Genomic DNA, 27,760 nt, shown 5'->3' on the forward strand with positions numbered 1-27,760 from the left:
TTTAATTATTCGTCTGCGGAGAGCCAAAATCAAAAGATGCATTGTTTCAACGTTCAGAAATTAAATAGAAAAACAAGTTTTTTTTAAAGGAAAGTAAGGAGCGACATTAAAACTTAAAACGAACAGAAATTACTTCGTATACGAAAGGAGATGCTTCCTCATCAACGCCCCCCTCTTTACGCTAAAGTTTTTTACTGTTTTAAAAAGTAGAGTTAAGAGAAAGAGTAAGTTTTATTTAATTTTTACATATATGAAAGTGGCACCTCGCTCTTCACGCTACAGTTTTTTGGCAATTTAAAAAAAGTTACTTATTGTTCTAATTAAACGACCCTTGTGTTTCAGGATTTGTCTATAAAGAATTGGGACACAATTAAAACTTTAGCGTAAAAAACAATGTCTTTAGAAGGGGGCGACCCGCCACATATATGTAATAGTTCTGTTCATTTTAAGTTTTAAGGCTGTTCCTTACTTTCAGTTGAAAAAACTTGTGTTTTTATATTTAATTTCTGGTCATTTTTAAATAGCGTCAGGATACCTGGCTCCACCTCCACGGAAAAATCCCCCTCCCCAAAGAAATATCCCTGGGCAATTCAATCCAGGTGAAAATTTACCCGGATAATTACTCTTAACATTTCCACGCCTAAAACTGAATCGGTAAAGAGAAAGCAATACATATAAAGCAATTTCGTATAGGAATTCTGGCAATTTCACCCAGTGTAAAACTTCCCTTGAATAGTTCAATCACTAGAAATATTCCTCTCCATAGAACATTCTCCCCGCGCAAAATCTTCCCAGCAGAAAATTCGTCCTCCCCTCCCCACCCTAAAAATGTATGCATGCTTCCCAACAACAAATAAAACAATGGACAAATTTTAAAACTTAAAAACCTCTCCCTAGGGGCTATAGGGGGTCATTTTATCTCTAAAGGCATAGTTATTGGAATTTTCAACTATTCTAAAGGAAAAAGCTATCTCAGAGTTTTGATCAGACGATTTTCGGAAAAAAGTGACGTGGGAGGGGGCCTAGTTGCCCTCCATTTTTCGGTCACTTGAAAAGGGGCACTAGTACTTTTCTTTTCTATTAGAACGAGCCCTCTCTCGGTGTTTTAGACCCACTCGGTTGATACATTCACCCCAGAAAAAAGAAACAAATAAACACACATTCGTGATTTTTCTTCTGGCAAAAATTACAAAATTCCACATTTTTGCAGATACAAGCTTAAAATCTCTGCAGTAGGGTTCTTTGATACGCTGAATCCGATGGTGTGATTTTCATTAAAATTTTATGACTTCGAGGGTGTGTTTCCCCCTTTTATTGAAAATCAGACAAATTTTCTCAAGCTCGTAGCTTTTGGTGGGTAAGACTAAACTTAATGAAACTTATATATTTGGAATCAACACACTAAGAAATATCTTTTGATATGTCTATTGGTATCAAATTTCCGTTTTTTAAAGTTTCAGTTACTATTGAACTGGGTCGCTCCTTACAGTTTTTTTTTACCACGAACTTTTTGATCAAACAGTTCGTGGTAACGAACTGTAGTAAGGAGTGACCCGGCTCAATAGTAATCAAAACTCTTAAAAATGGAATTTTAATACCAATAGCTACGTCAAAAGAATTTTACTTTAATGCTGATTCTAAATATATAAGTTTCATCAAGTTATATAAGTTTCATCAAGTCAAAGAATCTTAACGAAAATCACACCATCAGATTCAGCGTATCAGAGAACACTACTATAGAAGTTTCAAGCTCCTATATACAAAAATGTGGAATTTTGTATTTTTTGTCAGAAGGCAGATCACGGATGCGTGTTTATTTGTTTTTTTCCCAGGGGTGATCGTATCGACCCAGTGGTCCTAGAATGTTGCGAGAGGGCTCATTCTAACGGAAATGAAAAGTTCTAGTGCCCTTTTTAAGCGACCAAAAAATTGGAGAGCACCTAGGCCCCCTCCCACGCTAATTATTTTCCGAAAGTCACCATATCAAAATTCTGAGATAGGCATTTTGTTCAACGTAGTCGAAAAACCTTATAATTATGTCTTTGGGGACGACTTATTCCCCCACAATCCCCTTGGGAGGGGCTACAAGTTACAAACTTTGACCAGTGCTCACATATAGTAATGGTTATTTGGAAGTGTACAGACGTTTTCAGGGGGATTTTTTGGTTGGGGGTGGGATTGAGAAGAGGGGATATATTGGGGGAAATTTCCATGTCGTGGTGGAAGAAATTTCCATGAACGAAGCTCAGGATTTTCTAGCATTATAAAAAAAAACAATGAAAAAATAAATATGAAGAAGTTTTTTCAACTGGAAGTAAGGAGCAGCATTAAAACTTAAAACGAACAGAAATTATTACGCATATGAGGTTCTCACCTCTTCCTAATACCTCGCTCTTTACGCTAAAGTAGTTTTAGTAATTTCAACTATTTATTCTACGCAGAGGCGCCACTTGGGGGGGGGGGGTCAGGGTGGGCAAATGCCCACCCCGGATTTTTCAGGGGGGCCCAAGCTTCCACCACAAAGGGCCCTTTGCCGGCCATAATAATCCATTATGTCCAGCATAATCCATTCTGTCCAATTGATTTGAAATTACTGCACGCCTATTACTTTCACTGACGTATTGTTTACTTAAATAAGAAAGTTTCTCGCTGAGGAGGGCCAGCCTTTAGTCTGGTTGAATTTTCCACTTTCAGTTTAATCACTTAACCTCGTTGATTATGATCTTTGATGTTATAATTAATCTTAGATGTCAGTGTGGTTGAGTTCCACATTGGGTTACAGTACATTTCCATGCAACACACGGGTGCTGAAAATGAGTTTTTACTTAGAATATTCGATCGATGTGCTGCCAAAACTCGCATTTTTTCTTACGTGAAAGTTGGGGGGGGGGGGGCGAAATGGAGTTCATGCCCACCCCAAGATTTGGCCAAAATGGCGCCTCTGATTCTACGGCTTTTGTGATTCAGGGGTCATTCTTAATGAACTGGGACAAACTTTAAGCTTTAGTTGAAAGAAACCCCCTCATATATGTAATAAAAACATGAGAATACCAAAGTTTGTTACGTAAGCTAATTTATAAGTTACGTATATCTTTTACTAATGAAAACATTCGTAAAAAATTAAAGTTCTAGTTGCCTTTTTAAGTAAACCAAAAAATCGGAGGGCAACTAGCTTCCTCCCCCGTTCATTTTTTCTCAAAATCATTCGATCAAAACTATGAGAAAGCCATTTGGCCAAAAAATAAATATGCAAATTTTGTTTTAATTATTCCTCTGCGGAGAGCCAAAATCAAAACATGCATTGATTCAAAAACGTTCACAAATTAAATAAAAAAAACAAGTTTTTTTAACTGAAAGTAAGGAGCGATATTAAAACTCAAAACGAACAGAAATTACTTCGTATATGAAAGGGGCTGCATCCTTATCAACGCCCCGCTCTTTACGCCATCAATGGAACACCCTCCCACCCCCTTCAACACGAAAAAGTCCCCCTGAAAACGTCTTTACACTTCCCAATAACCATTACTATATGTATGTGGTCAAAGTTGGTAACTTACAGCCCCTCCCTCAGGGACGGTGGGGATTAAGTCGTCCCGAAAGACATGATTATTAGGTTTTTTGACTATGTTGAACAAAATTGCTATATTAAAATTAGCCCTCTTGCGACATTGTAGGACAACTGGGTCGATACGATCACCCCTGGGAAAAAAAAAACAAATAAACACGCTTCCGTGATCTGCCTTCTGACAAAATTCACAAAATTCCACATTTTTGTAGTTAGGAGCTTGAAACTTCCACAGTAGGGTACTCAGATCCGCTGAATTTACTCAGTGTGATTTTCGTTAAGATCCAATGACTTTTAGGGGGTGTTTCCCCCTAATTTCTAAACTAAGACAAATTTTCTCAGGCTCGTAACTTTCGATGGGTAAGACTAAACTTGATGAAACTTATATATTTAAAATGAGCATAAAAATGCAATTCTTTTTATGTAACTAATGGTATTTAAATTCTGCTTTTTAGAGTTTCGGTTACTATTGAGCCGGGTCGCTCCTTACTACAGTTCGTTACCACAAACTGTTTGAAAACACAGAAGTCCACACTTTCAAGATCGGAGCTTGAAACCTCTATGGTAGGTTTCTCTGATATGATCTATCTAATGAAGGGATTTTCAATATGATCGCTTGCTTTTTTGGGAGTGTTTCCCTTTTTTTCAAAAATCAGGCAAATTTTCTCAGATTTTTGGTTTTGGGTGGGTAACAATAAACTGAAAGAATTTTATATATTTAGGATCAGCATAAAAAGCCAATACTGCCGGTGTAGCAATTGTCATGAAAATTCCATTTTTGGTTTTGGTGAATATTGTTCCTAGTCATTTAATCCAATTTTTATTTTTTTTTTATATTTTTTTATCGCGAGCAATTTGATAAGATTCTGTTATGACGAAATTTTTTTGGACCTTCTCATTTTATTTAGTTGAATTGGACAATAAAAACAAAGAAGGTTTATTTGACAGCAGGGTAGTAATTTTGAACTTTGTTTTTCTTTCGCTATTCTATTTTTTTTAATGTCTGAGCATATTTAAGTTCGAAGGGAGGGGATTGTCCTGTTTTGAAAGAGTTACATTTTACATTGTCGTCTTAAAATCAAAACGGGGTATCTATGCAGGGAGGATGATTTATGAGTATCTCAGGTCCTTCTGTAAACTATTTTAAGGCGTAGAAAATTGCATAAAGACAGGTCTACATCTGCTATAATCTACGGAAGTAATAAATCTTTCTGTAATATTCGTTTGAGTTTGATTTTCTTTTAAGATTAAATGCCTAATAATTAAATATATTATTGATGAAATAAATTGACCCCCTTACCTTTAAAATTTGCAGTATTTTGTTTCATTTTGCATGCAATATAATTGCTCTTTTTATGTGAGTTTTTTTTTAAAGGTATTTAAAACTAAACTTATTCCTACCAAAAAATTTCCTAAAATATATTCCCTGTCACCCAACCACCACTGATATTTTGGCGTTTGACCCTTCCCATCCCCCCTGAAAATTTCCCACCGGAGGCCTTGCTCTTTATGAAAAATTCATTAAAAGAAAATCTCCAGGGAAATACAATTAACAGGTAAATGATGTACTACCTATGCAAGGGACTATGCTATAGATATACTCCCTGTGTAAGGCGAAGGGTGCAGGTTTTTAACTTCTTATTTGGGGGTGGTAACTGCTAAGCTAGTCAGGCACACCAGGAGTTCAAACCCTCATGCGTGAGGCTTAAATATGCTCAGTCTTTTATTATTTTTTACACATAATTAAGCTTTTCAAATAGTTCTGCCCTAAAAATGACCTGTAAGAAACTGAGGCAGCGCTATCAATCGAGTTACGAAACCCTCACATAGGATCCCTTCTTTAAAAAAGCTGCTGCCAAAAGGCACCCAAAAGCCGCTATCCAATAAGCCAATCAGGAACGGGAAAGATCAGCTCCTTTCATGCTTACTATGAGGCAGCCAATAGAAATGAAGGATGAAGAGAAGGATTACAAGTTAAAGACTATGACAAGTATGTCAAAAAGTTTAGTTAGAAATATTTTAGACTTCACGAGTAAAGGAGAAGTGATTTTTAATATGGATGCTCAGCTAAGGAGGCCTCCGACGACACCATCAAGTAAGTCCTAAGTCTGCCTCTTTTTATTTCAACATCCGTAAACTTTATTTTCTTGTCATTTATAGTTATGATATTTAATGCTTTTGTATTGCATTAATTAATGGATGACGAATATGGGAGTTGATTGTTACCTTTTATAATCTGATTAAGGCATATACGAAGGAATATAATCAGGGAGGGGGCTCCAAAATACGCAAAAAACATTAAGAAATAGATCATACAAATCTTCAGATTTTAGGGAAGTCTTGGGCCCAATGTGCCCTCTCCCGTGTACGATCCAGATATGAAAACATTCCGTAAATGCTATATCCTTGGATGAAAACATCAAATCGTCATCCGTAAGAAAGAATCATTGATTAATTTTTCGTTTCATTCTCTTTTACTTAGTTTTGCTACAGTGATCCTCTTACTTCTAGATTCTGAATGATAATAACAATTGTAGAAAACAGATTACAAACTGGTACTTCAATAATATTTCAAGCTGAAAATGAACTTGTACTGTTCCAATTACTTATAAAGTTCTGTCAGCAGATCGAAATTTTTTATTTTGCCTGTATTATATGCAGATGTGTCAAATGGGGGAGGGGTTTTGATCGTTTACTACAACTACTACTACAAACAACTCACTGCAACACCAAGCCGCCTGAAAACACAGCTAACCAGATTGCTCCTCTCTTCCAATCTATTCAAAACCTATCCTTTTATCCTCCCCTCCCAAGAAGTTCCAATTTTTTTCAAATCTTTCCTTGCAATATCCTCCCACGCCATTCTATTGAGACCTGCTTTTCGTTTGACCGTAGATGGTTTGCCACAAAAGACGATCTGTGATAGTCTGTTGGTTTCATCCGCAGAACATGTCCTAGACATCTCAACCTTTATCTAATTATAGCCCTAGAAAGTGTGAATGAACAACATATCTCGTAAAACTTGCGGTTTGAGATACGGTCAGTCACTCGGGTACGCAAAATTATCCATAGGCAATTTCTATGGAGCAACCATCCGTAAGGAAAGCGAATCCTTGTATTTAGTATAGCCTCCTCTGTCTTTCTGAGCGCCCACGCTTTAGTTGAGCGTTTGCCCCTAACATTTCCCTTTTAAATTAACAAAAAACTTTTTTGTATTTGCATATAAAATGAAAAAAAATGCTCTCTCTGGATTTTCAAACGCATTTTTTCTTCACCCTCTACGCTTTTGTAAGTTGACGCAACTGCCTATCATGCGAATTCTTAGGTACATAAAACGTGACTTCTATACCAAGGCGGGTAAATATATCTAGTTCGAGAAATATCTGAAGACAAAATTACAATTTAATTCCCTATTCAGTGCTATTTCTGGATATAATGATCACTGCCGTCGCTATTGCGTCCCAACCTCCGTCCTTGTCTAGTCCCTGGATTTACCTCTAGCTATATACATATCTGCTGCTTTATGTCAGTTTACTATATTTTTTATAATCATTTCTCATCAACAAATGGTTCACCAACATTTCAATTTAAAAAAAAAACAAACAACACTGTTAGTATACTTTTGCGTTAAGCCTACTTCTATATTTAGGAACTATATATTTGGATTGGCAGCGTTAGGTTGTTTTCTAAAGTATTATTAAATCATCATAATTTGCTATCTTTCATTAGGATTGACCAAACTTAACTTTTTGGATGTGTTTCCAATAACTGACGAAGAACCATTTACCTGTGTAAGTTTCATTTTTCTTTCTTGCTCAACAGATGTACATAAATGTAACTGAATATTGCAAAAAGCGAGCTTCATAAGAACCAAAAGAGGGGGGGGGGTCGTTTCTCTTTATATACCAGTCTTTTTTTCAATGACAGTTTTTTTTTATATTCTTGAATTTGTAACAGTTGTCTATAGAAATCAGTTGACCATCCGATTAAATGTAAAATTAATATGCTTCAAAGGAAGTATTACTGAAAAAAAAAATATCAAAAGGCAACTAAATAAGTTCCCTGTTTTTCATTGTTCTTAAATTTTTAATTCAAGTTTTAATTTTCATGGATTTATTTTCATTTAACGAATTTGATTGTTTTTGTTATTTATTATAACATAGAAAATATCTAAAGCCTGACCTGTCTTTCATGACATTAAATAAAAAAACAAGTTTTTTCAACTGAAAGTAAGGAGCGACATTAATTGGGGGAGGAGGCTTAGCTGCCCTCCAAGTTTTGGCTATTTAAAAATGCAACTAGAACTTTTTTATTTTTTTTACGAACATTTTTATTAGTAATAAATAAGCGCAATTCTTCTGACAAAAAATACACAATTCCGCATTTTTATAGATAGGAGCTTGAAACTTGTACAGTAGGGTTTTCTGATACGCTGAATCTGATGGTGTGATTTTTGTATGACTTTTAAGGGGTGTTTCCCCCTATTTTCTAAAGCAAGGCAAATTTTCTCAGGCTTGCAGTTTTTGACAGGTAAGACTAAGCTTGATCAAACTTATATATTCAAAATCAGCATAACAATACAATTCTTTTGATGTAAATATTGGTGTCAAAAGTTTGTTTTACAGTTCGTTGCCACGAACTGTTTGAAAAAACGAATAAAAACCTTAAAAAAAATACAGACTTTGTAAGAAATAAAAAACTAATAAGCTGCGACGAATCGCAAGAGAATAAAAAAAAATTTCAATAATATAAGTAAAATATGCAATTGAAAAATGAATGCAAAAAAAAACAAAAAAAAAACATTCGATTACTTTCTGATTTTGACAGAAAAGCCTTTAAAGCCAGGTACAAGGCCTCCTCCCTAATCGTGAATTTATTATTATTTTACTATAAATTCCTATATTTTCCATACAAGTTAGCTCTATCTGTTGTCTTTTGACTCCCCTCCCTCTAAAGTGGCCCTGAAATAGAGTACCGTGTACTTGCCTGGTCCATAATCTCTTTCAGATCAGGAGAATTAGATGAAACACGTTTCGGGAAAATATAAATTGTTCAAATACGGTTTTTAATGCTTCGTAGCATATCTTTCACTATTAAAGTCTCTGCTAGACAGAAGCTTACGATTTCTGAATATAGAAGAAACATCTTTTCGAATTTTGTCAATCCCTATGGCCAAAAATTAGTACGCTTTTACAGCGTTGAAAACTTTTTGACATAGGCCATTCATAGGTGGTGCTATTTTTTAAGGGGGCAGTTGGGGTGGGATTTTGCCGCCTAGATCATTTTGCCCTCCCAAAACTTCATTTTGGGTATTTGCATTGCTGAATAGTCTACTCTTTTTTGGCATTTTCATTGAAAAAAAATAAAAAAATAAAAGCTATAAGAGTTCCGAGTGTTTTACCAGCTCCAACTTCTTTCAGGTCGAATCTTATATGATATTCCATGCCGCGTGTGCCAAGACCATTCTTCTGGAAAGCATTATGGCATTTTTGCTTGCGACGGATGTGCAGGTTTTTTCAAGGTACAGACTATTTTTAAGAATCTTATATCTGTTGTTTCGTCTTCATCATTTAAATCGATATTTTAGTAGATTAATTTTAAATGTTTTTGGCTACTTCTTTCATGTGTTGCCGCCCCGGTCAGAAAAAAATCACTAGATTTCAGTGATTTTTTATTAATTTAGTGATTTTTTTGTGTTTAACCAATATAAGATATCACTAGAAATAGTGATAAGGCCCTGGGGGTGGCAATCCTGCTCCTTTCATTTGACGTTCCTTCAAAAACGAGAAGGTTTTCAGAATTTGATTATATTATAGAAAATAGTATGCTTACTCGTTGACGCTGCTTTCAATCTTTTCCAAATCGCTTCCTTTTTATTGCTGCTTTATTAACTTTCCGCCCTTGTTGCAAAGACGAAAATTCATTGAAAAATTATTACATATCTTCAATTTTTGTGGGCATAAGCATTCATCATGAATTTTTTGGCGCAATTTTACAGCGGCAAAAGGGGGTTAGTTTAAATTTTTCAGTGATGAAATCACATTAGACGGATTTGCAGGTAAAAGTAAAGCCGAATTGATGTCGGTAGCTGATTTAAATTATTCAAACTAATAAGGTATGCTTCAAAAGAGCCGACACGACCTTGATTATTTCATCTTCGACTATCTTCCAATCTGAGTCATTCAAAAATAATTAAGATGAGGTCAAATTCACTGCATTGTCGGATCTATAATTTTTGAAAGGGGGGAGTCAATAGGGTGGACATGAATTTTTCCTGGTTACTTTTTTTGGCTTGACAGATAAGTAAAAATTGCAGACGGGAAATAAGAGAACAGATAAACCCAGAATGACAGACAAGGAATGGTTGTCGGCGTCTTTAATATAGACATGACAATAAATCATTGTAGCCTATATAAGACTACAACAGAATTCAAAATAAGCTAGATTTTCGAGAAATATTTTTACAGAGTATAAGTTCTGCTAAATATGATTATCAATAGGGATGTAGGGGCAAGCCTCCCCCATGAAAAACAAGAATTTTTTAGTGTATCAAAAGAGAAAAATGAAAAATATTACGATTTAATCCTAGCTCAAATAGATCTTCTGTTAGTATTTGCCACCACTCCAAACCGGCCTTACAAATTTCATGGTCGACCTCTTGGCTTAAAGCATTAGTAAATTGGCTTAGTAACTGGTAATTGTTTTAGCTAAGCATTAGTAATTGGCTTAAAGCACTAGTAGTTCCAGAGATATTCAGATTTAATGAAACTTGCATCATCAGAAAGTATGAATTTTGTTTTTTCGATTAAACTGAGCAGAACTTTCTCTTTAAGGTTTAGGAAATAGCAGTTCCTAAGTATTTCTCTCATCCCAGCTCGGGAAAAACTAAAATGCAAATAAGAAAAAAAAATAGATCATTTGACCGATTTGGCAGCTCTGGGAGTTCCTTGATGTGCTTACAAATTGATTTGCAAGCTGTTTGACAAATGGATGTAAAATATCGTTGTCTTTTTAATCAAAGTTCATAGTCAAATCCCACATTTTCAAAAGCTCTAGATGATGGCTAGTCCCGTGGAAAAATTTATTAAGAAACCTTTAGTCTTTGTGACGGTCAGCTGACGCTGAGGTTGGTAAAATCATTTTTAAGGTACAATCTCCTTTTGTCTTTCAGAAGCCAAGCTGAGAAGGTCCATTTTCTCCTTTTCCCGAAGGATTAATGCGCACAAGTAACAAACAGCCTAGCTTTTCGTATCGACAATAAAACCGACACTTAGTTCTATAAAAGTAATTAAATAATTCATAGTTAAAAGATATAAAAATAATTTATAATAACTAAAGCATAACAAAAGTGCCCATATAGGCATCATCAGTATAATCATAGAAGCAAACAACAACACAATTTTGAACATTTCTCCCCAAATGATAAGTATATTTAAATCAAAAGTAGTATTTGATTTTTTTTCCTCGTTTTCTGTTTGTTTTTGGTCTTGGTAAATTCGGCCTCTGAATGGTTCAACTCTATACTTTTACCTTTGGCAGATTATATTTTTAGATTATAATAAATTTTGAAATAATAGATTGGTTTACTTAAACTAAACTGACAATTATATAGCCCCTCTCTTCAAAAAAAAAAAAAATTCATGCGCACCTACTTGATACTGAACGCATAACGCAGCGATTTTACACAATTCTTTACGGACCTAAGCCTAGAGAGTGAAACCAAATCACTAAATCTTGTTCTTTGTTTTTAAAATTAAACCTAATTTGAGAAGAATCTTTCTTCTGTCAACCGCCACCCCAAATGTCATTCGAAGTGGGCTGTCTGAGTAGGCAGGCCCAGTGTTTGAAGGGTATGTGACCATTCTTAAAATTGAATATAAGTAAAGTGAAAATGATCAATCTTTTGATTGCCTATTTGTCACGACAATGCTACAGAAGGTCCTTCTCCCCACGACCATTGCTGATAACAAGTCTACAAAACAGGAGTTAGTTCTGATCTTAATACCATTTCTTTTTTAGCGTTCAATTCGTCGGAATAGAAAGTATGCATGCAAGGCCAAGATAGAGGGGAGCTGTCTTGTAGATAAAACGCATAGAAATCAATGTAGAGCTTGTAGACTTACAAAATGTACTGAAGCTGGAATGAATAAGGATGGTAAGTCCTAGCTAGATATATCGTTTCTTTTTAGCTTAAACTATAGAAAAGGAGCTTGGACAATGCAAGGAGTCCAGCCCCTTTGTGTGTACCTTCTCTTTACATGCTAGTCTAAATTCGAATATCGAACAAGAAGGAAAGGGAGAAAAGTTGACAATAAAGACATTCCTTGACTATATTTGTGTACGAAATCATATTGAACCCTCGTTCTATAATCTCTCCCAACAACCTTGCAACGCTGACGTTATTTCGTCAATACGACGAAATAACGGTATAGTAAAGAAGAAAAAGTTTTGCAGTAAAATTGTATATCCAAGCCACACTGTAGCAGCATTTCTCCATGGAAGGAAAGTTTTGCACGATCACAGCACCCATAACGCATCGCCTCCTCGATTTTGGTGAGTTAGGCCACGTTTAGTATTTATTTTTGCTTGAACTTCATCACTCACACTTCACATTCCTAAGCCATGTTCAACTTCCAAGCGTCATTTTTATTATTCACCAATCAGATTGAAGATTTAGGGCATGTATATTTTTTTAATGGAAGAGACGGAAAAGATGGAAGGTTGAAACTGTAATTTACTTTAGTATATAATGTATCTAACGAAGGACACACACATAAAGCAGTCCCTTGTCCGATTAAATAAAAAAAAACTAATTTTTTTAGCTGAAAGTAAGGAGCGACATTAATACTTAAAACGGACAGAAATTACTCCGTATATGAAATGGGTTGTCCCCTCCGCAATCCCTAGCTCTTTACGCTAAAGCTTTTAATTTTTAAAAAAAGTAGAATTGTGGCAAATGGTCAACTTTAGCGTAAAGAGCGAGGGATTGCGGAGGGGACAACCCATTTCATATACGGAGTAATTTCTGTTCGTTTTAAGTTTTAATGTCGCTCCTTACTTTCAGCTAAAAAAATTAGTTTTTTTATATTTAATTTCTGAACGTTTTTGAATTAATGCATGTTTGGTTTTGGCTCTCCGCACATAAATTATTAAAATGAAATTTGTATATTAATTCTTTTTTTGGCTAAATGGCTTTCTCTTAGTTTTGATCAGACGATTTTGAGAAATAAGGGGTGGAGAAGGAGGCCTAGTTGCCCTCCAATTTTTGCAGTTACTTAAAAAGGCAAATAGAACTTTTAATTTTTAACGAACGTTTTTATGAGTAAAAAATATACGTAACTTAAGAATTAACTTACGTAACAAACTTTCATAATCTTATATTTTTATTATGTATACGAGGGGGTTTGTACCCTCGTTAATACCTCGCTCTTTACACTAAATCGTAAGTTTTGTCCCAATTCTTTAAGCATGACCCCTGAATCAGAAAGGCCTTAGAATAAAGAGTTGGAATTACTAAAAATACTTTAGCATAAAGAGCGAGGTATATATCTCCTCCTAAATACCTCGCTCTTTATGCTAAAGTGTTTTTAGAACCCCTCATATGCGTAATAATCTCTGTCCATTTTAAGTTTCAATGCTACTCGTTTCTTTCATTTGAAAAAACGTTTTCATGTTTATTTTTCATTGTCTTCTTATAGTAACGCTAGAAAATCCTGCGCCCTTTTCATTGAATTTTTCTTCCCCCGTGACAGATTCCTCCAAGGAAAGATCCTCCAACATAGCCCCCTCCCCTCAGCCCCACCCCCAAACAAAATAAAATCCCCCTGAAAACGTCTGTACACTTCCCAATAACCATTACTATATGTAAACACTAGTCAAAGTTTGTAACTTGCAGCCCCTCCCCCAGGGATTGTGGGGGAGTAAGTCATCCCCAAAGACATGGTTATTATGATTTTCGACTATGCTGAACAAAATGGCTATCTCAAAATTTTGATCCGTTGACTTTGGGAAAAAAAGAGCGTGGGAGGGGGCCTAGATGCCCTCCAATTTTTTTGGTCACTTAAAAAGGGCACTAGAACTTTTTATTTCCGTTAGAATGAGCCCTCTTGCGACATTCTAGGACCACTTGGTTGATACGATGACCCCTGGGAAAAGAAAAAAAAACAAAAAAACAAACAAACAACACGCACCCGTGATTGGTCTTCTGGCAAAAAATACAAAATTCCATATTTTTGTAGATAGGAGCTTGAAACTTCTACAATTGGGTTCTCTGATACACTGAATCTGATAGTGTCATTTTCGTTAAGATTATAAGACTTTTAGGGGGCGTTTCCCCCTATTTTCTTAAATAAGGCAAATTTTCTCAGGCTCGTAACTTTTGAGGGTAAGACTAAACTTGATGAAACTTATATATTTCAAATCAGCATTAAAATGCGATTCTTTTGATATAGCTATTGATATCAAAATTAAATTTTTTAGAGTTTTGGTTACTATTGAGCCGGGTCGCTCCTTACTACAGTTCGTTACCACGAACTGTTTGATGTATGGAGAAGATGACAAAGATATTTTTAATTTTTTGGGGAATTGTAAGGAATTGGCGGATATGAAAAATAAGTGTTTTACTTAGTATTGACAGATAGAAGGTGGGCGGAAGGGACTGGGGATCACAAGTTAAAATGACATTAAGGCAGTGGTTTTCAGCCTTTTTGTACCGCCCCCTTTAAAAAACAAATTGTTACGTCCCGTTAATTTATCTAAAAATCAAATTTCATAAATACTCAACTAATATTATAATTTATTTAATGGGCTACAGAATAACATATAATACTATGTAGAATATAATATATCTATTATAAGAAATATAATAACAAAACAAAGAAAGAATATATAATTAATACTAATATGACATAAAAATTTAATGCGACGGTTGAGCTTGTTTTTCAGCACAAATTTTTTCAAACCGTGTTATCATTGAAGAAATCGTGGTTCTCAGTTCCTGTTCAATCATTAAGCGAGATTGATACTTTGTTTTTAAGACATCTGCTATACAAAAAACAGTTTCACATAGGTAGGATGTTACAAATGGCAATAAAATTTCTAAAGCTTTGTTTGTCGAAGTAGGTAAAATCGTCCTTTGCTCGTAGCCAGAACGTGTGGATTACGTATACTGCTGATTAATTTTTTTTTACACCTATTCGACTTATTTGGTTTGTATTTAAAAATGATATTTTGGAGACAGCTGCATGCCCCCTCCCTTGCAACAGTTTCGCCCCCCAGGAGGGCGCCTCACAGGTTGGAAACCTCTGCATTAAGGAATCTGGCTAAGCATGTTGAAAAAAGGGCTGATACATCGTGAAAGTTGTATCTCTTTATAAATAATTTTGTGAAGTTTCATTTATATGTACGTTTGTTCTTTTTAATTTATTTATGTTTTTCTTATTGGTTTTATTATGTTTATGTCCTGTTTTTTCCGTTTGGTTTGCTGTTTTTTTTTTTGTTCGCATGGCCCGGTGGTTTTTTGGAAATATATTCATAGATATATGATATCAACAAAACAAGCGTGGGATCAAGTTAGCACTTTTCAATCCAAGGTCTCACCATTTTAGTTTTCTGATTTTATAGACCAAGTAGGGCTTTAAGATTAACAAAGAGCACCGGTAGTTTGTATGTTCTTTTTTTTTTAAACAAGTAGAACTAAAGCTTAAGCATCTCAGGTATTAGTCTTTGAATAAACTTTTGCAGCACACTTCTATTTTTATGGAAGTATAACTTAATTTAATTAGTGGGACCTATATGTAAACATATTTGGGTGGGGTAAAACTATTTGCATAAATCTTGAAAGGGGACAATCTCCTCGGGAGGGAAAAAATTACATTTCTTGTAATGAAAATACCTAAAGAAGGATAATTTTCAATTAAAATGCCATAATTATTTTTCAATCTTGTGTGTTTGAGAGGGTAGAGGGCAAGCGTCACCTTCACCGGTCTGTTTTAATGAATATTAGGCTTTGATCTGTTGCATATTTAGTAAAACTGCTAAATAGAATCATTCCAATTCAGTCAGCTGATCTTAATGAATTAATTAATATAATTCCATACAGTTTTAATTATCTAATAAGCGTTAACTGATAATAGTTTTCATCTTTAATCACTCATAACTAAAAATACATAATATGCTTTAATTTTTTCCAATTTAATTATTAGTCTTAATTAAATAATATTCCCAATTAATTTCTTTAATAACGTTATGTTTCCAGCTGTCCAGCACGAAAGAGGGCCGAGGAACTCAACACTTCGTCGTCAAATGTCTCTTTACTACAATGAGAAAGATAAAACTCCATCACCATCACCACCAAACGCCTACACACCCACAACAGGTACTCAAATCACCCCTTCTATTTCTACTCCAACAACTACTGCTTACGACTTGACAGTGGGAGGAAGCGGTGGAATTCCACTGACCCCAGTGGCAATGCATTCTCCAATAAAACCACAATCTTTTGATGAGGCAAGAAATATGGCGCTTATTCATCACCAAATGGCCTTATTGGATAGGATGTCACTGTTTACAACATATAAGCCAATGCATCATTTCACTCCAGCACCGGTAAAGGTGAGTTTTGTGTATAGCATAACTTTAAACAAATTTTCGCATTATTTTTGTATTAACGAATAGCTTAAAAGAACATTAGTAGAAATTGCCGGAAAAAAGAGCAAAAAACAGAGGATTCTTAGCAAGAAAATAGGGTCTGGGATACCGTAACCATTGCATTTCCTGTATTAAATTTTTAATACTTCCACGCAGAAAACTTTGATAGCATTACTGGTGAAGAAAGCTGGAAGTCACCCTCTTACCTTGTTTGTAGTTATACTCCCTAAAAGTGTCAGTAAAAAATGGCCTATGGCTATTAATGGCTTACTCATTCTTTGTGTATATACTGGAGAGAAACACAGATTAAATTCAAATATGAGCAATTGACTTCTGAGAATAACACCTCTATTTTTACCTATTTTGCCTTTCTCGGAAGTCAAAACTAATACCTACCTAAGAACAGTCAAAGCGGGAATTTAATGAAGGGCTCATTTGGGCCCGGGGCCTTGAAAATTTCAGGATATTTAAATTTTTCTCAGCCTATACTGGATTTTTCGTGTAACTCGTTGTTTTTTTTTCTTTCTTCCGAGTTGGTGCTCATAGCTAATTGGCACTCTAGACTTCAAAACAAAAACAGCACTAGCACATCCCTTTTAGAAGAAGGATTACTACTTTCTATACTTCTTAGACAAATCATTAATAAGAGCAAAACTTTAAAAACAAAGGCTTGGGCTACCCTGTATTTGTATATTAATATGCCAATTAAGTTAAGCTGTGGATGTCAGATTTCCACTTCCCATATCAAAAGTTTGTGTCAGCCTCAATTTCATCAAAATTCTGCACAGGAAGCTTAAACCCAAGTATTAGTATAAGAAGGATTTGTCAACAATCAAAAACCTTCACACTCAAACTTATGTAGGATTTAAATGCGGTAAATTTGAAAAGAAGGAAATGCTCTTGTGAAACACGAGAGCCGCCAAAAGTTAATCCTTCCTCCATACCTGAGGAATAGATAATTGGTCTCTTCCGATCTTTTGACGATATTTAGAGATTAGAAACCATGTCGGTAGCGCCTACTTACTTTGACTGTTTGACTAGATTATATCAAGTAAATCTCCTGTTTCTTCGACAGGTTTCTTCGTTTTGAAGTGGCTTAGATATACATATTAAAAATCAGGCTTTAATACTAAGGGACATTATAATACGATTTTCCCGCGGTAAGGTTTTGGAAGGGTAATTTTTTTTTTACCCTTCTAGAAGCGAAGACACTGATATTTCAACGGCATTTATGTCATTGATGAAATGCTATTTGTTTATTATATTGTTGAGAAACAGCTCTAATTCGTGCATTGACTCAGACATAAATTTGTTGAGCGATGAGTTTTTACTATGAAATTTTGCATAATTTTCATAGCTATTGACAAGTTCTGGAGTTTCCACGTTGAATAATGCAAAATGCAACAACAATACTTCTCCATAGCAACCTCTTGAGTAGTGTAGACCAAGAATCGTCAGTTTAAAGCGCAATAATCATTTCGAGGAATCAGCAATCTTTATTTTCTGTCACTGAAGGTGTTTAAAAAACACATAATCTCCTTTAATAGCCACACTGAATTCAATCCTCATTGCTATGATATTGTTAATTTCTCTCCAAATTTACCTGAGCCATTACTTCGTAGCAAAGGGATCTCTATAAAGGTCCTATACAATTCTATTAGAAAGTAAGGAATTCAATTTGAATCCGCTTAAATTTAGGGGGTTTGTGCTGAATTTCATCGGAATTTATTTACCTTCGGATTTTAATTAGCCTTTCGAGAAAACGTGGGTTAATGAAAGGACTGTTTTTTCTAGCATGCATAACGAAGTTGCTTTAAAAGGGACTTTATCTATTGCATACTTTTTGCTTGTTTTTATGTTGATATTGTCTCAATATTTTTTTTTGCTCGGTGATCATTTTGAAAAGTGTAGCAAGGCTTGAGTGCCTGTTCTCATTTTGATCGAACTTTCTTCTTTTCCAGTTTTGCGAAACTATCCTTCCAGTCAACCCGTTACAAGCCCTTCTTGGCTCTTCGACGATCTGTGAGTCGGCGGCCAGATTACTGTTTATAAACGTTCGATGGGCAAAAACAGTTCCAGCTTTTACTACGCTACCAGAGCGAGATCAGGTATTTATAATATGTGTCCTTTTTAAATGGCACATAATATATATATACATATACATATATATATATATATATATATATATATATATATATATATATATATATATATATATATATATATATATATATATATATATATATATATATTTATATATAAATAAGTTGTCTGTGTGTGTGTGTGTCGAGTGACGTCATGTTTGTGTGTCGACTGACGTCATGTTTGTCGACTGACGAAATTACAGACCGGGACATCGGGACACAAATGACGACCGGGACATAGGGAATACTATATGTAAACAGCGGTCAAAGTTTGTAACTTTCAGCCCCTCCCACGGGAACTGTGGTTGAGTAAGTCGTCCCCAAAAACATAGTTATTAAATTTTTCGACTATGTTGAATAAAATGCCTATCTCAGAATTTTGTTCCGGTGACTTTGGGGAAAAAATGAGCGTGGGAGAGGGCCTAGAATTTTCGGGTCACTGAAAAATGGCACTAGAAATTTTAATGTCAGTTAAAATGATCCCTATCGCAATGACCCATGGAAAAAAACAAAACAAAAACAAAAAATAAACACTCATCAGCTATGTGTCTTCTGGCAAAAAATACAAAATTCCAAATTTTTGTAGATAGGAGCTTGAAACTTCTACAATAGGGTTCTCTGATACGCTGAATCTGATGGTGTGATTTTCGTTAAGATTCTTTGACCTTTAGAGGATATTTCCTCCTATTTTCTAAATAAGGCAAATTTTCTCAGGCTCGTAACTTTTGATGGGTAGACTAAACTTGATGAAACTTGTATATTGAAACTTAGTATTAAAATTCAATTCTTTTGATGTTACTATTGGTATCAATATCCGTCGCTACTTACTGCAGTTCGGTACCGCGAAATGTTTGACACTGGTCAAAGTTTGTAACTTGTAGCCCCTCCTCAGGGGACTATGGGGGAGTAAGTCGTTCCAAAGACATAGTTATAATGCTTCTCGACTATGCTGAATAAAATGGCTATCTCAAAATTTTGATCCGTTGACTTAGAGAAAAAATAAGCGTGGGAGGGGGCTTAGTCGCCCTCCAATTTTCATTGTCGCTTAAAAAGAGCGCTAGAACTTTAATTTCCGTTAGAATGAGCCCTCTCGTGACATTCTAGAACCACTGGGTCGATACGTTCATCCCTGAGGAAAATAAAAATAAAAAACAACAACAAATAAAAAAGCACCCGTGATCGATCTTCTGGCAAAAAGTACGAAGTTCCACATCTTTGTTGACAGGAGCTTGAAACTTCTGCAATGGGGTTCTCTGATACGCTGAATGCGATGGTATGATTTTCGTTAAGATTCTATTAATTATAGGTTTCTTCCTTTTTTTCCAAAATTAGGCAAATATAATTAATCGTTTGTGAGTCATTGTTAGTGTATTTTTTAGTGTTTTTATTATATATATATATATATATATATATATATATATATATATATATATATATATATATATATATATATATCTTTTCCATACTCATATATATATACATATATATATATATATATATATATATATATATATATATATATAGTTATTTTTTCATTGTAGCTAGAATGTTTCTTATTGAGTTAATTTGAAATCGGCTACATGATTTAAAACCTATTAAATTAATTAACGGCATTAGAAATACAAAACTCAACTTAGGATATTTTATAATCCACATGTATTTTAATTTTCATACTTAACAGCAATCAATTATTTCTCTAAGATCTTGGCCTGACCTCAAACTTTATTGATTAAGCTTTTTTCAATTTTTTAAACAAATAAAACCAAGTTTTTAGCCATTCTGTTTCGGATTTTCAAGGTAATTTTATCAGTAAACAAAAACTACAGCACATTGAAGTTTATTTTCAAATCGTCTGAAAACAGTTTCATCGTTTCTCTTTACCTAATTATCATAAAAGAAAATATTAGATTTATTTATATTCCATATTATTTGCCGAAACCAAACACACAAATTAAAAGTATCCTTATTAACAGATACTTCTGCTTGAAGATAGTTGGAGAGAGCTATTTATTCTTGGTGCCGCCCAGTTTATGCTCCCTCTGGAGTCTGGACCAATCATAGCTACTTCAGCATCACATCATAGCTCTGAGAAACAGCTAAGCCTTTTAAGTGAGCTAAAGGTCCTTCAAGAAGCGGTTTCGAAACTGCGACAGATGAATATTGATACAACTGAGTTTGCTTGCCTGAGGGCGGTTATACTATTCAAATCAAGTAAGTTCTTTTGTCTTAGATGGCAAAATGTATTTTTAGACCATTTTAACCGTAACGAGAGGTAAGGGTTTCTTAATAAATAAAAAATTATTTGGGCTTTTATTACAAAATAGGCATTTAAGTACTTGTTTGGGTTGAATCGCTGACCAAAAGTAAATCAGAAACCCCATCTAAAATCTTGACAACATGCCTCCTTTTGCACACGGTCACTCAGAAGGTATTATGTGACTTTTAATCTTGAATTTAGATTCATTGTTCTTTCCAAAGAGTGTAGGAAACTTATAAGAAAGACATGTCTACTTTTTCTCTGAGAAAGAACGTACAGTCATTGGCATCTAGTGTTGCGGGGCCAAATCAAAACTTTAGTTATAATAACCCATACACAAAACCTGAATTAGGTTTATTTTATGCTTTTCAATTTCTTCAATGTTGAATTGAGGATGTATGAGGTAGATTTGCCAAAATGTACATTGAGCATGTTTTTAACGCACGCAGTCTTCATAATATAGATTAAACCCAAGCTCTACATAGTAACCTCTGGCCCTTATGGTTGTATTTGGTTCAGACATTTATAAATGCAATTTTCTTCTTACACCCTTAGGTAATTTAGAATGAATCCAAATAAATATGAATATTTAGTTGGTTACAAATTTTGGTGGATTAGAATAAAACATGGTTTGAAATCGTTAATTCTTTTAGGTTGTGTTGCAGTGTCCATGCAATTATAGGTACTCCCCGTACAATCCGGAACACTCTCGAGAGATGAAGTTAGGTTAATATTAATGAAATATACTAAAACCCGACAGCTTATATAGTAACATAATTTGGGCTATATGGGCTATACAGTTAAGTCTGCGAACTAAGATTAGAATATTGGAATCTATTGTGATGACAGTGGTCAAATATGGTTGTCAAGTATGGGGGATCTGAAAAAGGAGGAAGATTTTCAGGATGTTTTTCAGAGAAATTGCGTACGAATTGTATTGGGTACAATATTTTTTTGGTGGTAGAACGTAGTTTTTGGTGATAAAACGCATCAAACTAAAAAAACAAACATAGGTAGAATCAGCAACGAAATAAGCAAAAAAATATGACACCAATCAGGTTAAAAAGACGTGGCTACAATTTCTCAAGCTGTTTGGTGCCATGTGTTTTTAATTATTTTTCGCGAATTCGAATAATCATATTTCATTACCAAGGGACTTGGTAATTTAAGAAAATTATCACTTGATTATTTTACTTTAAAGTATACTGTTCATTCTTGCAAACCTGTTTACCCGAGGCTGCTAGAATTGATAATAGAACAATTATACCTGAAAAATCCAAGTTTTTCAAATAAAAAAGCTTAGTACGCACATACATCATTATTTAGATAACTTCGAAGACCCCACTGCCTTTCCATGACGAAAGTAAAACAGTTCAAAATAGGGATGATACCTTTTTATTGACAGTGAATAGATATAAAGTTATTTAACTGGATAGTTCGAACACATATACAGTGTTCATCATCAGCAGTAAAACACCAGTTTTACTGCTGATGATGAACACTGTATATGTGTTCGAAATATCCAGTTAAATAAGTTTATATCTATTCACTGTCAATAAAAGGTATCATCCCTATTTTGAACTGTTTTACTTACATCATTATTATGAGTAAATATTTTCCCAACTAATTCCTAATGAAAATGGCTTTTAGGTCAAATTCCGTTTAGGTCAAGGAAAAAAAAATTTTAATTTGGGAAATTTGGTTAGATTTAGGAGGACTCAAATCCAATAAGTCGTCGAATTTAATAGCTATGGCAAAGAAAAGGGTGTTGTGTTGTTCTTTGGCATTATGGGCGAGCTCTTAAGCAGGTGGGTAAAAATATAACTTATCTTTCCAAGACCTATATGACGGAAACTCATCGATAATAATTTTATTATCGCAATGCTGTTGGGTGGCCTGTTTCTTTAGTTTTTATTAGGTTTCTTTCTTTTTATTCCAATAGTCAAAAACGTGTACCAAAAAAAAAGCAAAAAGCAGCAAAAGGAAAAACATACAAAAAGAACCAGGAATCATTCGAATGGAGCCAAAAATTACTTCTGTCATCACAATTATACATAAATTTTGGTTGGGTAGAATTTGATTGATACATAGCTCTATCCCGATTTTAGTTCTCAGGTGAAGAAACAGCTCCTTTGGGGCTCGTTCTGATTCATTTTAAATAATACATGCAAAGGAATAAGATAACATTTGGTCCTGAGACTAGTCAGACAGATCCTGGCCTGAGGAGTTTCAAAAATTTGTACAAAAAAATTTCTTTTTTCCGTTCTTATTCTTTTAACCCCCTTCCTTGAAAACATTGTTCTACAGTGTCCACCCCCCTTCCCAAACTTAACGCATATCTGTGTTTGTGCCAAAAGTCGTTATTAAAATAAGCTAAATAGTTAATTATTTGCACTTTTCTTTAACATTGTAAATAGGCAAGTACATCATAGTACTTGAAGATCAAACACTACAGCAAAAGAAATAACCATCAGTTTAGAGATGACGGTTAGAAAAAAAAACTTTAGGGGAGAGTCGGGTAAGACGGACCCCATTTTGGTTTTTCGTCTGCGGAGAGGTTGGAAACAAGCAACGACTGACGAAAGGTGTCTAACTTGTCCCCAAAACATTGAGTTACGTAAAGAAAACCTTCTTCACACATAAATCAGCCGTATTTCCGGCCCAGATAAAAAAAACTGAAGTTGTTCAAAAGGTCCATCTTGCCCACCCCATAGGATAAGACGGACCAGCCCTTTGGGCAAGACGGACCCAATTGCTCAAAAAGATTGATTGTCTCTAAACAATTTTATTTCGAATACTTGTAAAATACTAGTAGTAAGTAAAAAAGTAAAAAGTTAGCAAATAGCTATATTTAAACACTGTACGAGGCCAATCTACGTGAAAAACGAACTGAGCCGACTGTCTCGTCGTCCGCCCGAAGGGGTCGGTTTTGGCAGCTTCATGATGACCTCTTCTTTTCGCACGAAGCTCATCTCTTCAGTTGCCGTGAATTTTGCTCGATGGAGCTAATCGCTTCCAAAACTGAACTTGGAAACCATCAGATTCACAATCATACACAACTCCAACATAATTCCTGAAGCTCTTCTTGGTCGGCACTTTCACAACCAAGAAATCCCCACTTTTTGGTTCGGTTCCATCAAGAAACTCCTCCTCCTCTGACCCATCCAAATGCAAGCTGTCATTACTTTCATCATCCAGCGCGATATGTTCATCGAAGCTGTCTTCCCCGTTCCCAGGCTGTTTGGAGAGGTTTCTCTTTCAGGCGTTTTCTTTGAGCTTTCTTTTCTGATTTTTTTCTTTTCAACTCAAATTCTTCTTCCAGTCTGTTTTTTCAGGTGTGTTCGTCAGAATTTTGGACTTTGTTCTTTTCCTAGACGTTTTTCCGTCTCTTGCATAGAAACTCGCCTTAGGGTGAGGGCGAACCGACTCTGGAGTCACTGGCATAGTCGCAGAAATCACTGAGCTGCTGGTAGTTGGCAGCACGTCGTTATTCAAGCTCTCGTCGCCAGGGCTGGTTGATGGACTGCAGACTGGCCTGTCATGGGAGACGCTCTGGTGCTGGTCGGTCTGTCACAAAGGCGCTGAGAAAGTCGTGATCTTGGAAAACATTCCTATTGAAAGGGTATATTCCTGATTTTTGGAACCCGCTTAGTACGTTTTCCATGACGAAAGCTCTTGGAAAAGCGATTCCAACGAATATTCGATTTCATAAATGGTAATCCTCCTGTTTGGGTTCGAAATCATCCACGAGTTAGCTGCTTCATTGTAGTATCGCTTGAATGGCCCATAAACAGCAACATCAAGAGGCTGCAGCTTGTGACTGCAATGTGGCGGAAGCGTTAAGACGTCAATGCCGTTTCTCTGCAAAGATTAACCACGCTCAATGAGACGTGCGAATCATGGTTATCCATAATCAGCAGAAGTCGATTTGTGGGCGAGCAACTGGTTTGGGAGATCAGATGGCGTATCATATCCGGGAAGATTTCGGCTGTCATCCATCCAGACGGCTGGCATTTTCCTGTGCTTCCAGGGGGCGTGCCATTGAGAAAACTTTGAAGCCAGTTCACTCGTGGAAAGACAAAGAAAGGGGCTATCGACTGGCCAGCTGCGTTGATACACCCTACGACTGTTACCAGCGTCCCTCGCTCAGCCGAAGTAATGCGTCCAACTTGCTTTGATCCCTTTTCTGCAACCACCTTTGATGTCTTCTGAACGGTGGTTACTTCAGTCTCGTCAAGATTATTTATTCTATTCGGCGGATACTTGTGCTTTATAAGCAGCTCTTCTAAATTATTGAAGAATTCGCTGACATTCGTCCTGTTGAAGCTGGTGCCTCTGGCAAGGCTTGTCGCTTCGGAGGACCTTAGGGAAAGCCCAACACGACTCATAAAGCTATTAATCTAGTATTTTCCTGCACACTTATTTTCAGTCCAGTTCTTCGGCATATTCTTCCCTTTGGCCTGGGCATATTCATATGCAAGCTCACCTGCTTCCTTTTTCGTAAGTCCATGATGCATGTGCTGTGCCGTGATCATATAGTCCTTCAGAAGTATCTCTTCGTTTGCTGAGAACACACTTTTAAAGTTGAAGGTAGTTGCCAACTCCACTGATTGGGGATCTTCTGCTGCGTCGAGTTTTGCAACTGCTCTTCGTACTCTGTTTCGTGGCAACCAACCTCTTTCGAAACTTTGCGAAGCGGCGAACCAGATTTAACTCGCATAGCAGCTGCTCTCAGTAAGTCCTGGTCGTGGAGACCGCGGGTGGTTTCCTAGTATACTTTCCCATTCTGCAAAAGAGAGACAGCTTAATATATTTCAATTGACATGCGGGAACAATAAATGCAACACAATATTCACAAAATACGTAAAAAATAATAACTTCGAAAAAGATCCCAGATGATAGGGGGCAAGACGGACCGGTCCGTCTTACCCGCTGTCTCTGTGGTCCATCTTACCCTAAACCTGCTTTTTCGGAATAGTTAAAAATTATAACATAAGATGGCGCTGCAATGAAAAAAATTAATGTCTCACACACTCTCCTAGACCTCCATATTTGTAAGAAAAATTACCACAGTATAAAACAGAACATTAGAAACACCAGAAAAGAAAAACATTTACCTCAAAAGCCGGTTTCGAGAATGTGAAAACGAATAAAAATATTTTTCTCGAAGACAAGATTGGCTTCAACTCTCAGACTTCGCTCCGAAACTTGCCACTAGATGGCCGTTGTTTCTAGCTCTACAAGTGATAAAAAGGTGACGCTCAAGTCGAGCAATGACAAAAGGTCCGTCTTGCCCCCCGGTCCGTCTTACCCGACTCTCCCCTACTAGTCAATGATCTCTGCCGGTTATTATCATACGGTGACATTTCTATTCCTTCCAGGTGTCAATGGGCAAGACATACCAACTGCAGCTGCTTTACAAGACCAAGCTCAGTTTACTTTGAACCGCTACGTCACAGCGGCGTATCCCTCTCAACCTCTACGATTTGGCCGCTTGCTTTTACTCCTTCCAAGTCTTCGGCTCCTCAATTCTTTGACAATTGAAGAACTATTTTTTAGAAGGACCATTGGAAATATTCCAATTGAGAGAATAATTTGTGATATGTACAAATCAAGTGACTTGTAGTAGTATGTTTGTTGTGGCGATTTTATAATAATACGAGTTGAATATTTTCCAGGATATTTGTTTTCATTGACATACAGGTCTTTGAGAAGTTACGTGAGTAAATTATGAGTATGTATTCTGAACAAGATATTTCTTTTTTTTAACTTCAAGAGATCATTAGAAAGGCTTTTTGGCTGTGTCATTTTCACATTTAAATTCTTTGAAAAATAAGCTTTTGAATGCTCAGGGTCCATATAATATCATTTAAATGAGAGTTTTGTTATAAAACGAATTTTTTAGGGCGTCAAGGTAGCTTAGGCTACTAAACAAGCGGAAAGAAACTAATCAAAAGAAAGTTTAACGACATGAAAAGAAAATTTTATTGTTCGAAAAAAGGCTGTAGGGGTAATTTTTTCAGATGCTGATTAGCTACATATATACTGCGAAGCCTAAGTATGAAGCCACAGAGACTGTAAAAAAGAAACTATACAAATGTAATATATCCTAAATAATTTTGTTTTGGAGACTTTTCTACAGTGAAGAAGGCTTAAATTTCAGTTAAGTAAAGCATTCTAAAAAGATCCCATGATCTGTAAAAGAATAAAGTTTTATACCATTTCAATATGTTAGTATGAAAAGCTCTATTGTCAGTTTAGTGCCATTCATTTATAAATCCTTAGGAAAGGATATGTGAGTGTCATAATTCTGCAATGATGCCATTGCTTAAGCAATGACTCAATCCTTCTTTTGTTTTTGTTTGTTTTTAATCCTTCTATACTTGAAAATTTACTTATTTGAGTTTATAAAATTTGTGTTTTTGCACTACTGTGATATAAGTTGTTAATTTGTTGCCTTGCTTTCGCCTTTTTGTCAATGTATTCACAAGATTTATAACTGGAGTTGTGAATAAATTTATTTGGAACTTTTTTCAGAATGTGTAACTTCTATATCTCTAAACAGCCAAGGTTATTGCATTGAAACTTTCAACGAATGCTCGAAGGGAGCACCAAATCAAAAGACACTAGCTGCATCAGGGTTGACAAAAGAGGCATATTTAAAATGCCTTACAAAAACCTAAAAGTATTGGCTAAAACTTTCAAGGAAGATGTTGAACTGACGCAAAAGACACCATGTACAGGCAGGTCATCAAAATAGCGTTCCTACAATATGTACGGTATTTCTAAGGGGATTATGTTGGGACATTCAAGAGAGACTGAGGGGGATAATGAACTAAACCAGAAGATACTCTGTGCATCTTGGTTGTCAAAATGGTGTATCTGCAATATATCAAGAATGGCTAGTGGTTTTAAGTTGAAACTTTCAGGGAATATACTGAGGGAGATTTTGAGCTAAATCTAAAAACTAACTATTAGCTTGCGGTTTGTCAGAAGGACGCATCTATGTTATTTCAGGAAGGGCCAAAGGCATTAGAATGAAACTATACGCAATGTTCAGGGAACTACTGAACTAAATCAAACAACGCGCTGTGTACACAGATTGTCATAACAGTGTGTCTGCAGTACATAAAAAACGGGGAAGAG

The 27,760-nt window shown here is 35.6% G+C and overlaps 1 protein-coding gene across 1 annotated transcript; it reads left to right on the forward strand.

The window, feature by feature from the left end:
• The first annotated feature begins 5,581 nt into the window (after positions 1–5,581).
• LOC136030962 (nuclear receptor subfamily 2 group E member 1-like) lies at positions 5,582–27,135 on the forward strand. The gene is made up of 7 exons (XM_065710109.1): positions 5,582–5,660; positions 8,986–9,086; positions 11,585–11,720; positions 15,822–16,177; positions 18,175–18,321; positions 20,331–20,568; positions 25,996–27,135. Exons 1-7 carry the CDS (start codon positions 5,621–5,623, stop codon positions 26,238–26,240), a joined length of 1,263 nt encoding a protein of 420 aa, XP_065566181.1. The 5' UTR covers positions 5,582–5,620; the 3' UTR covers positions 26,241–27,135.
• Positions 27,136–27,760: the final 625 nt, after the last annotated feature.

This window comes from Artemia franciscana, chromosome 1 (genome assembly GCF_032884065.1).
Source record: "Artemia franciscana chromosome 1, ASM3288406v1, whole genome shotgun sequence".
NCBI lineage: Eukaryota > Metazoa > Arthropoda > Branchiopoda > Anostraca > Artemiidae > Artemia > Artemia franciscana.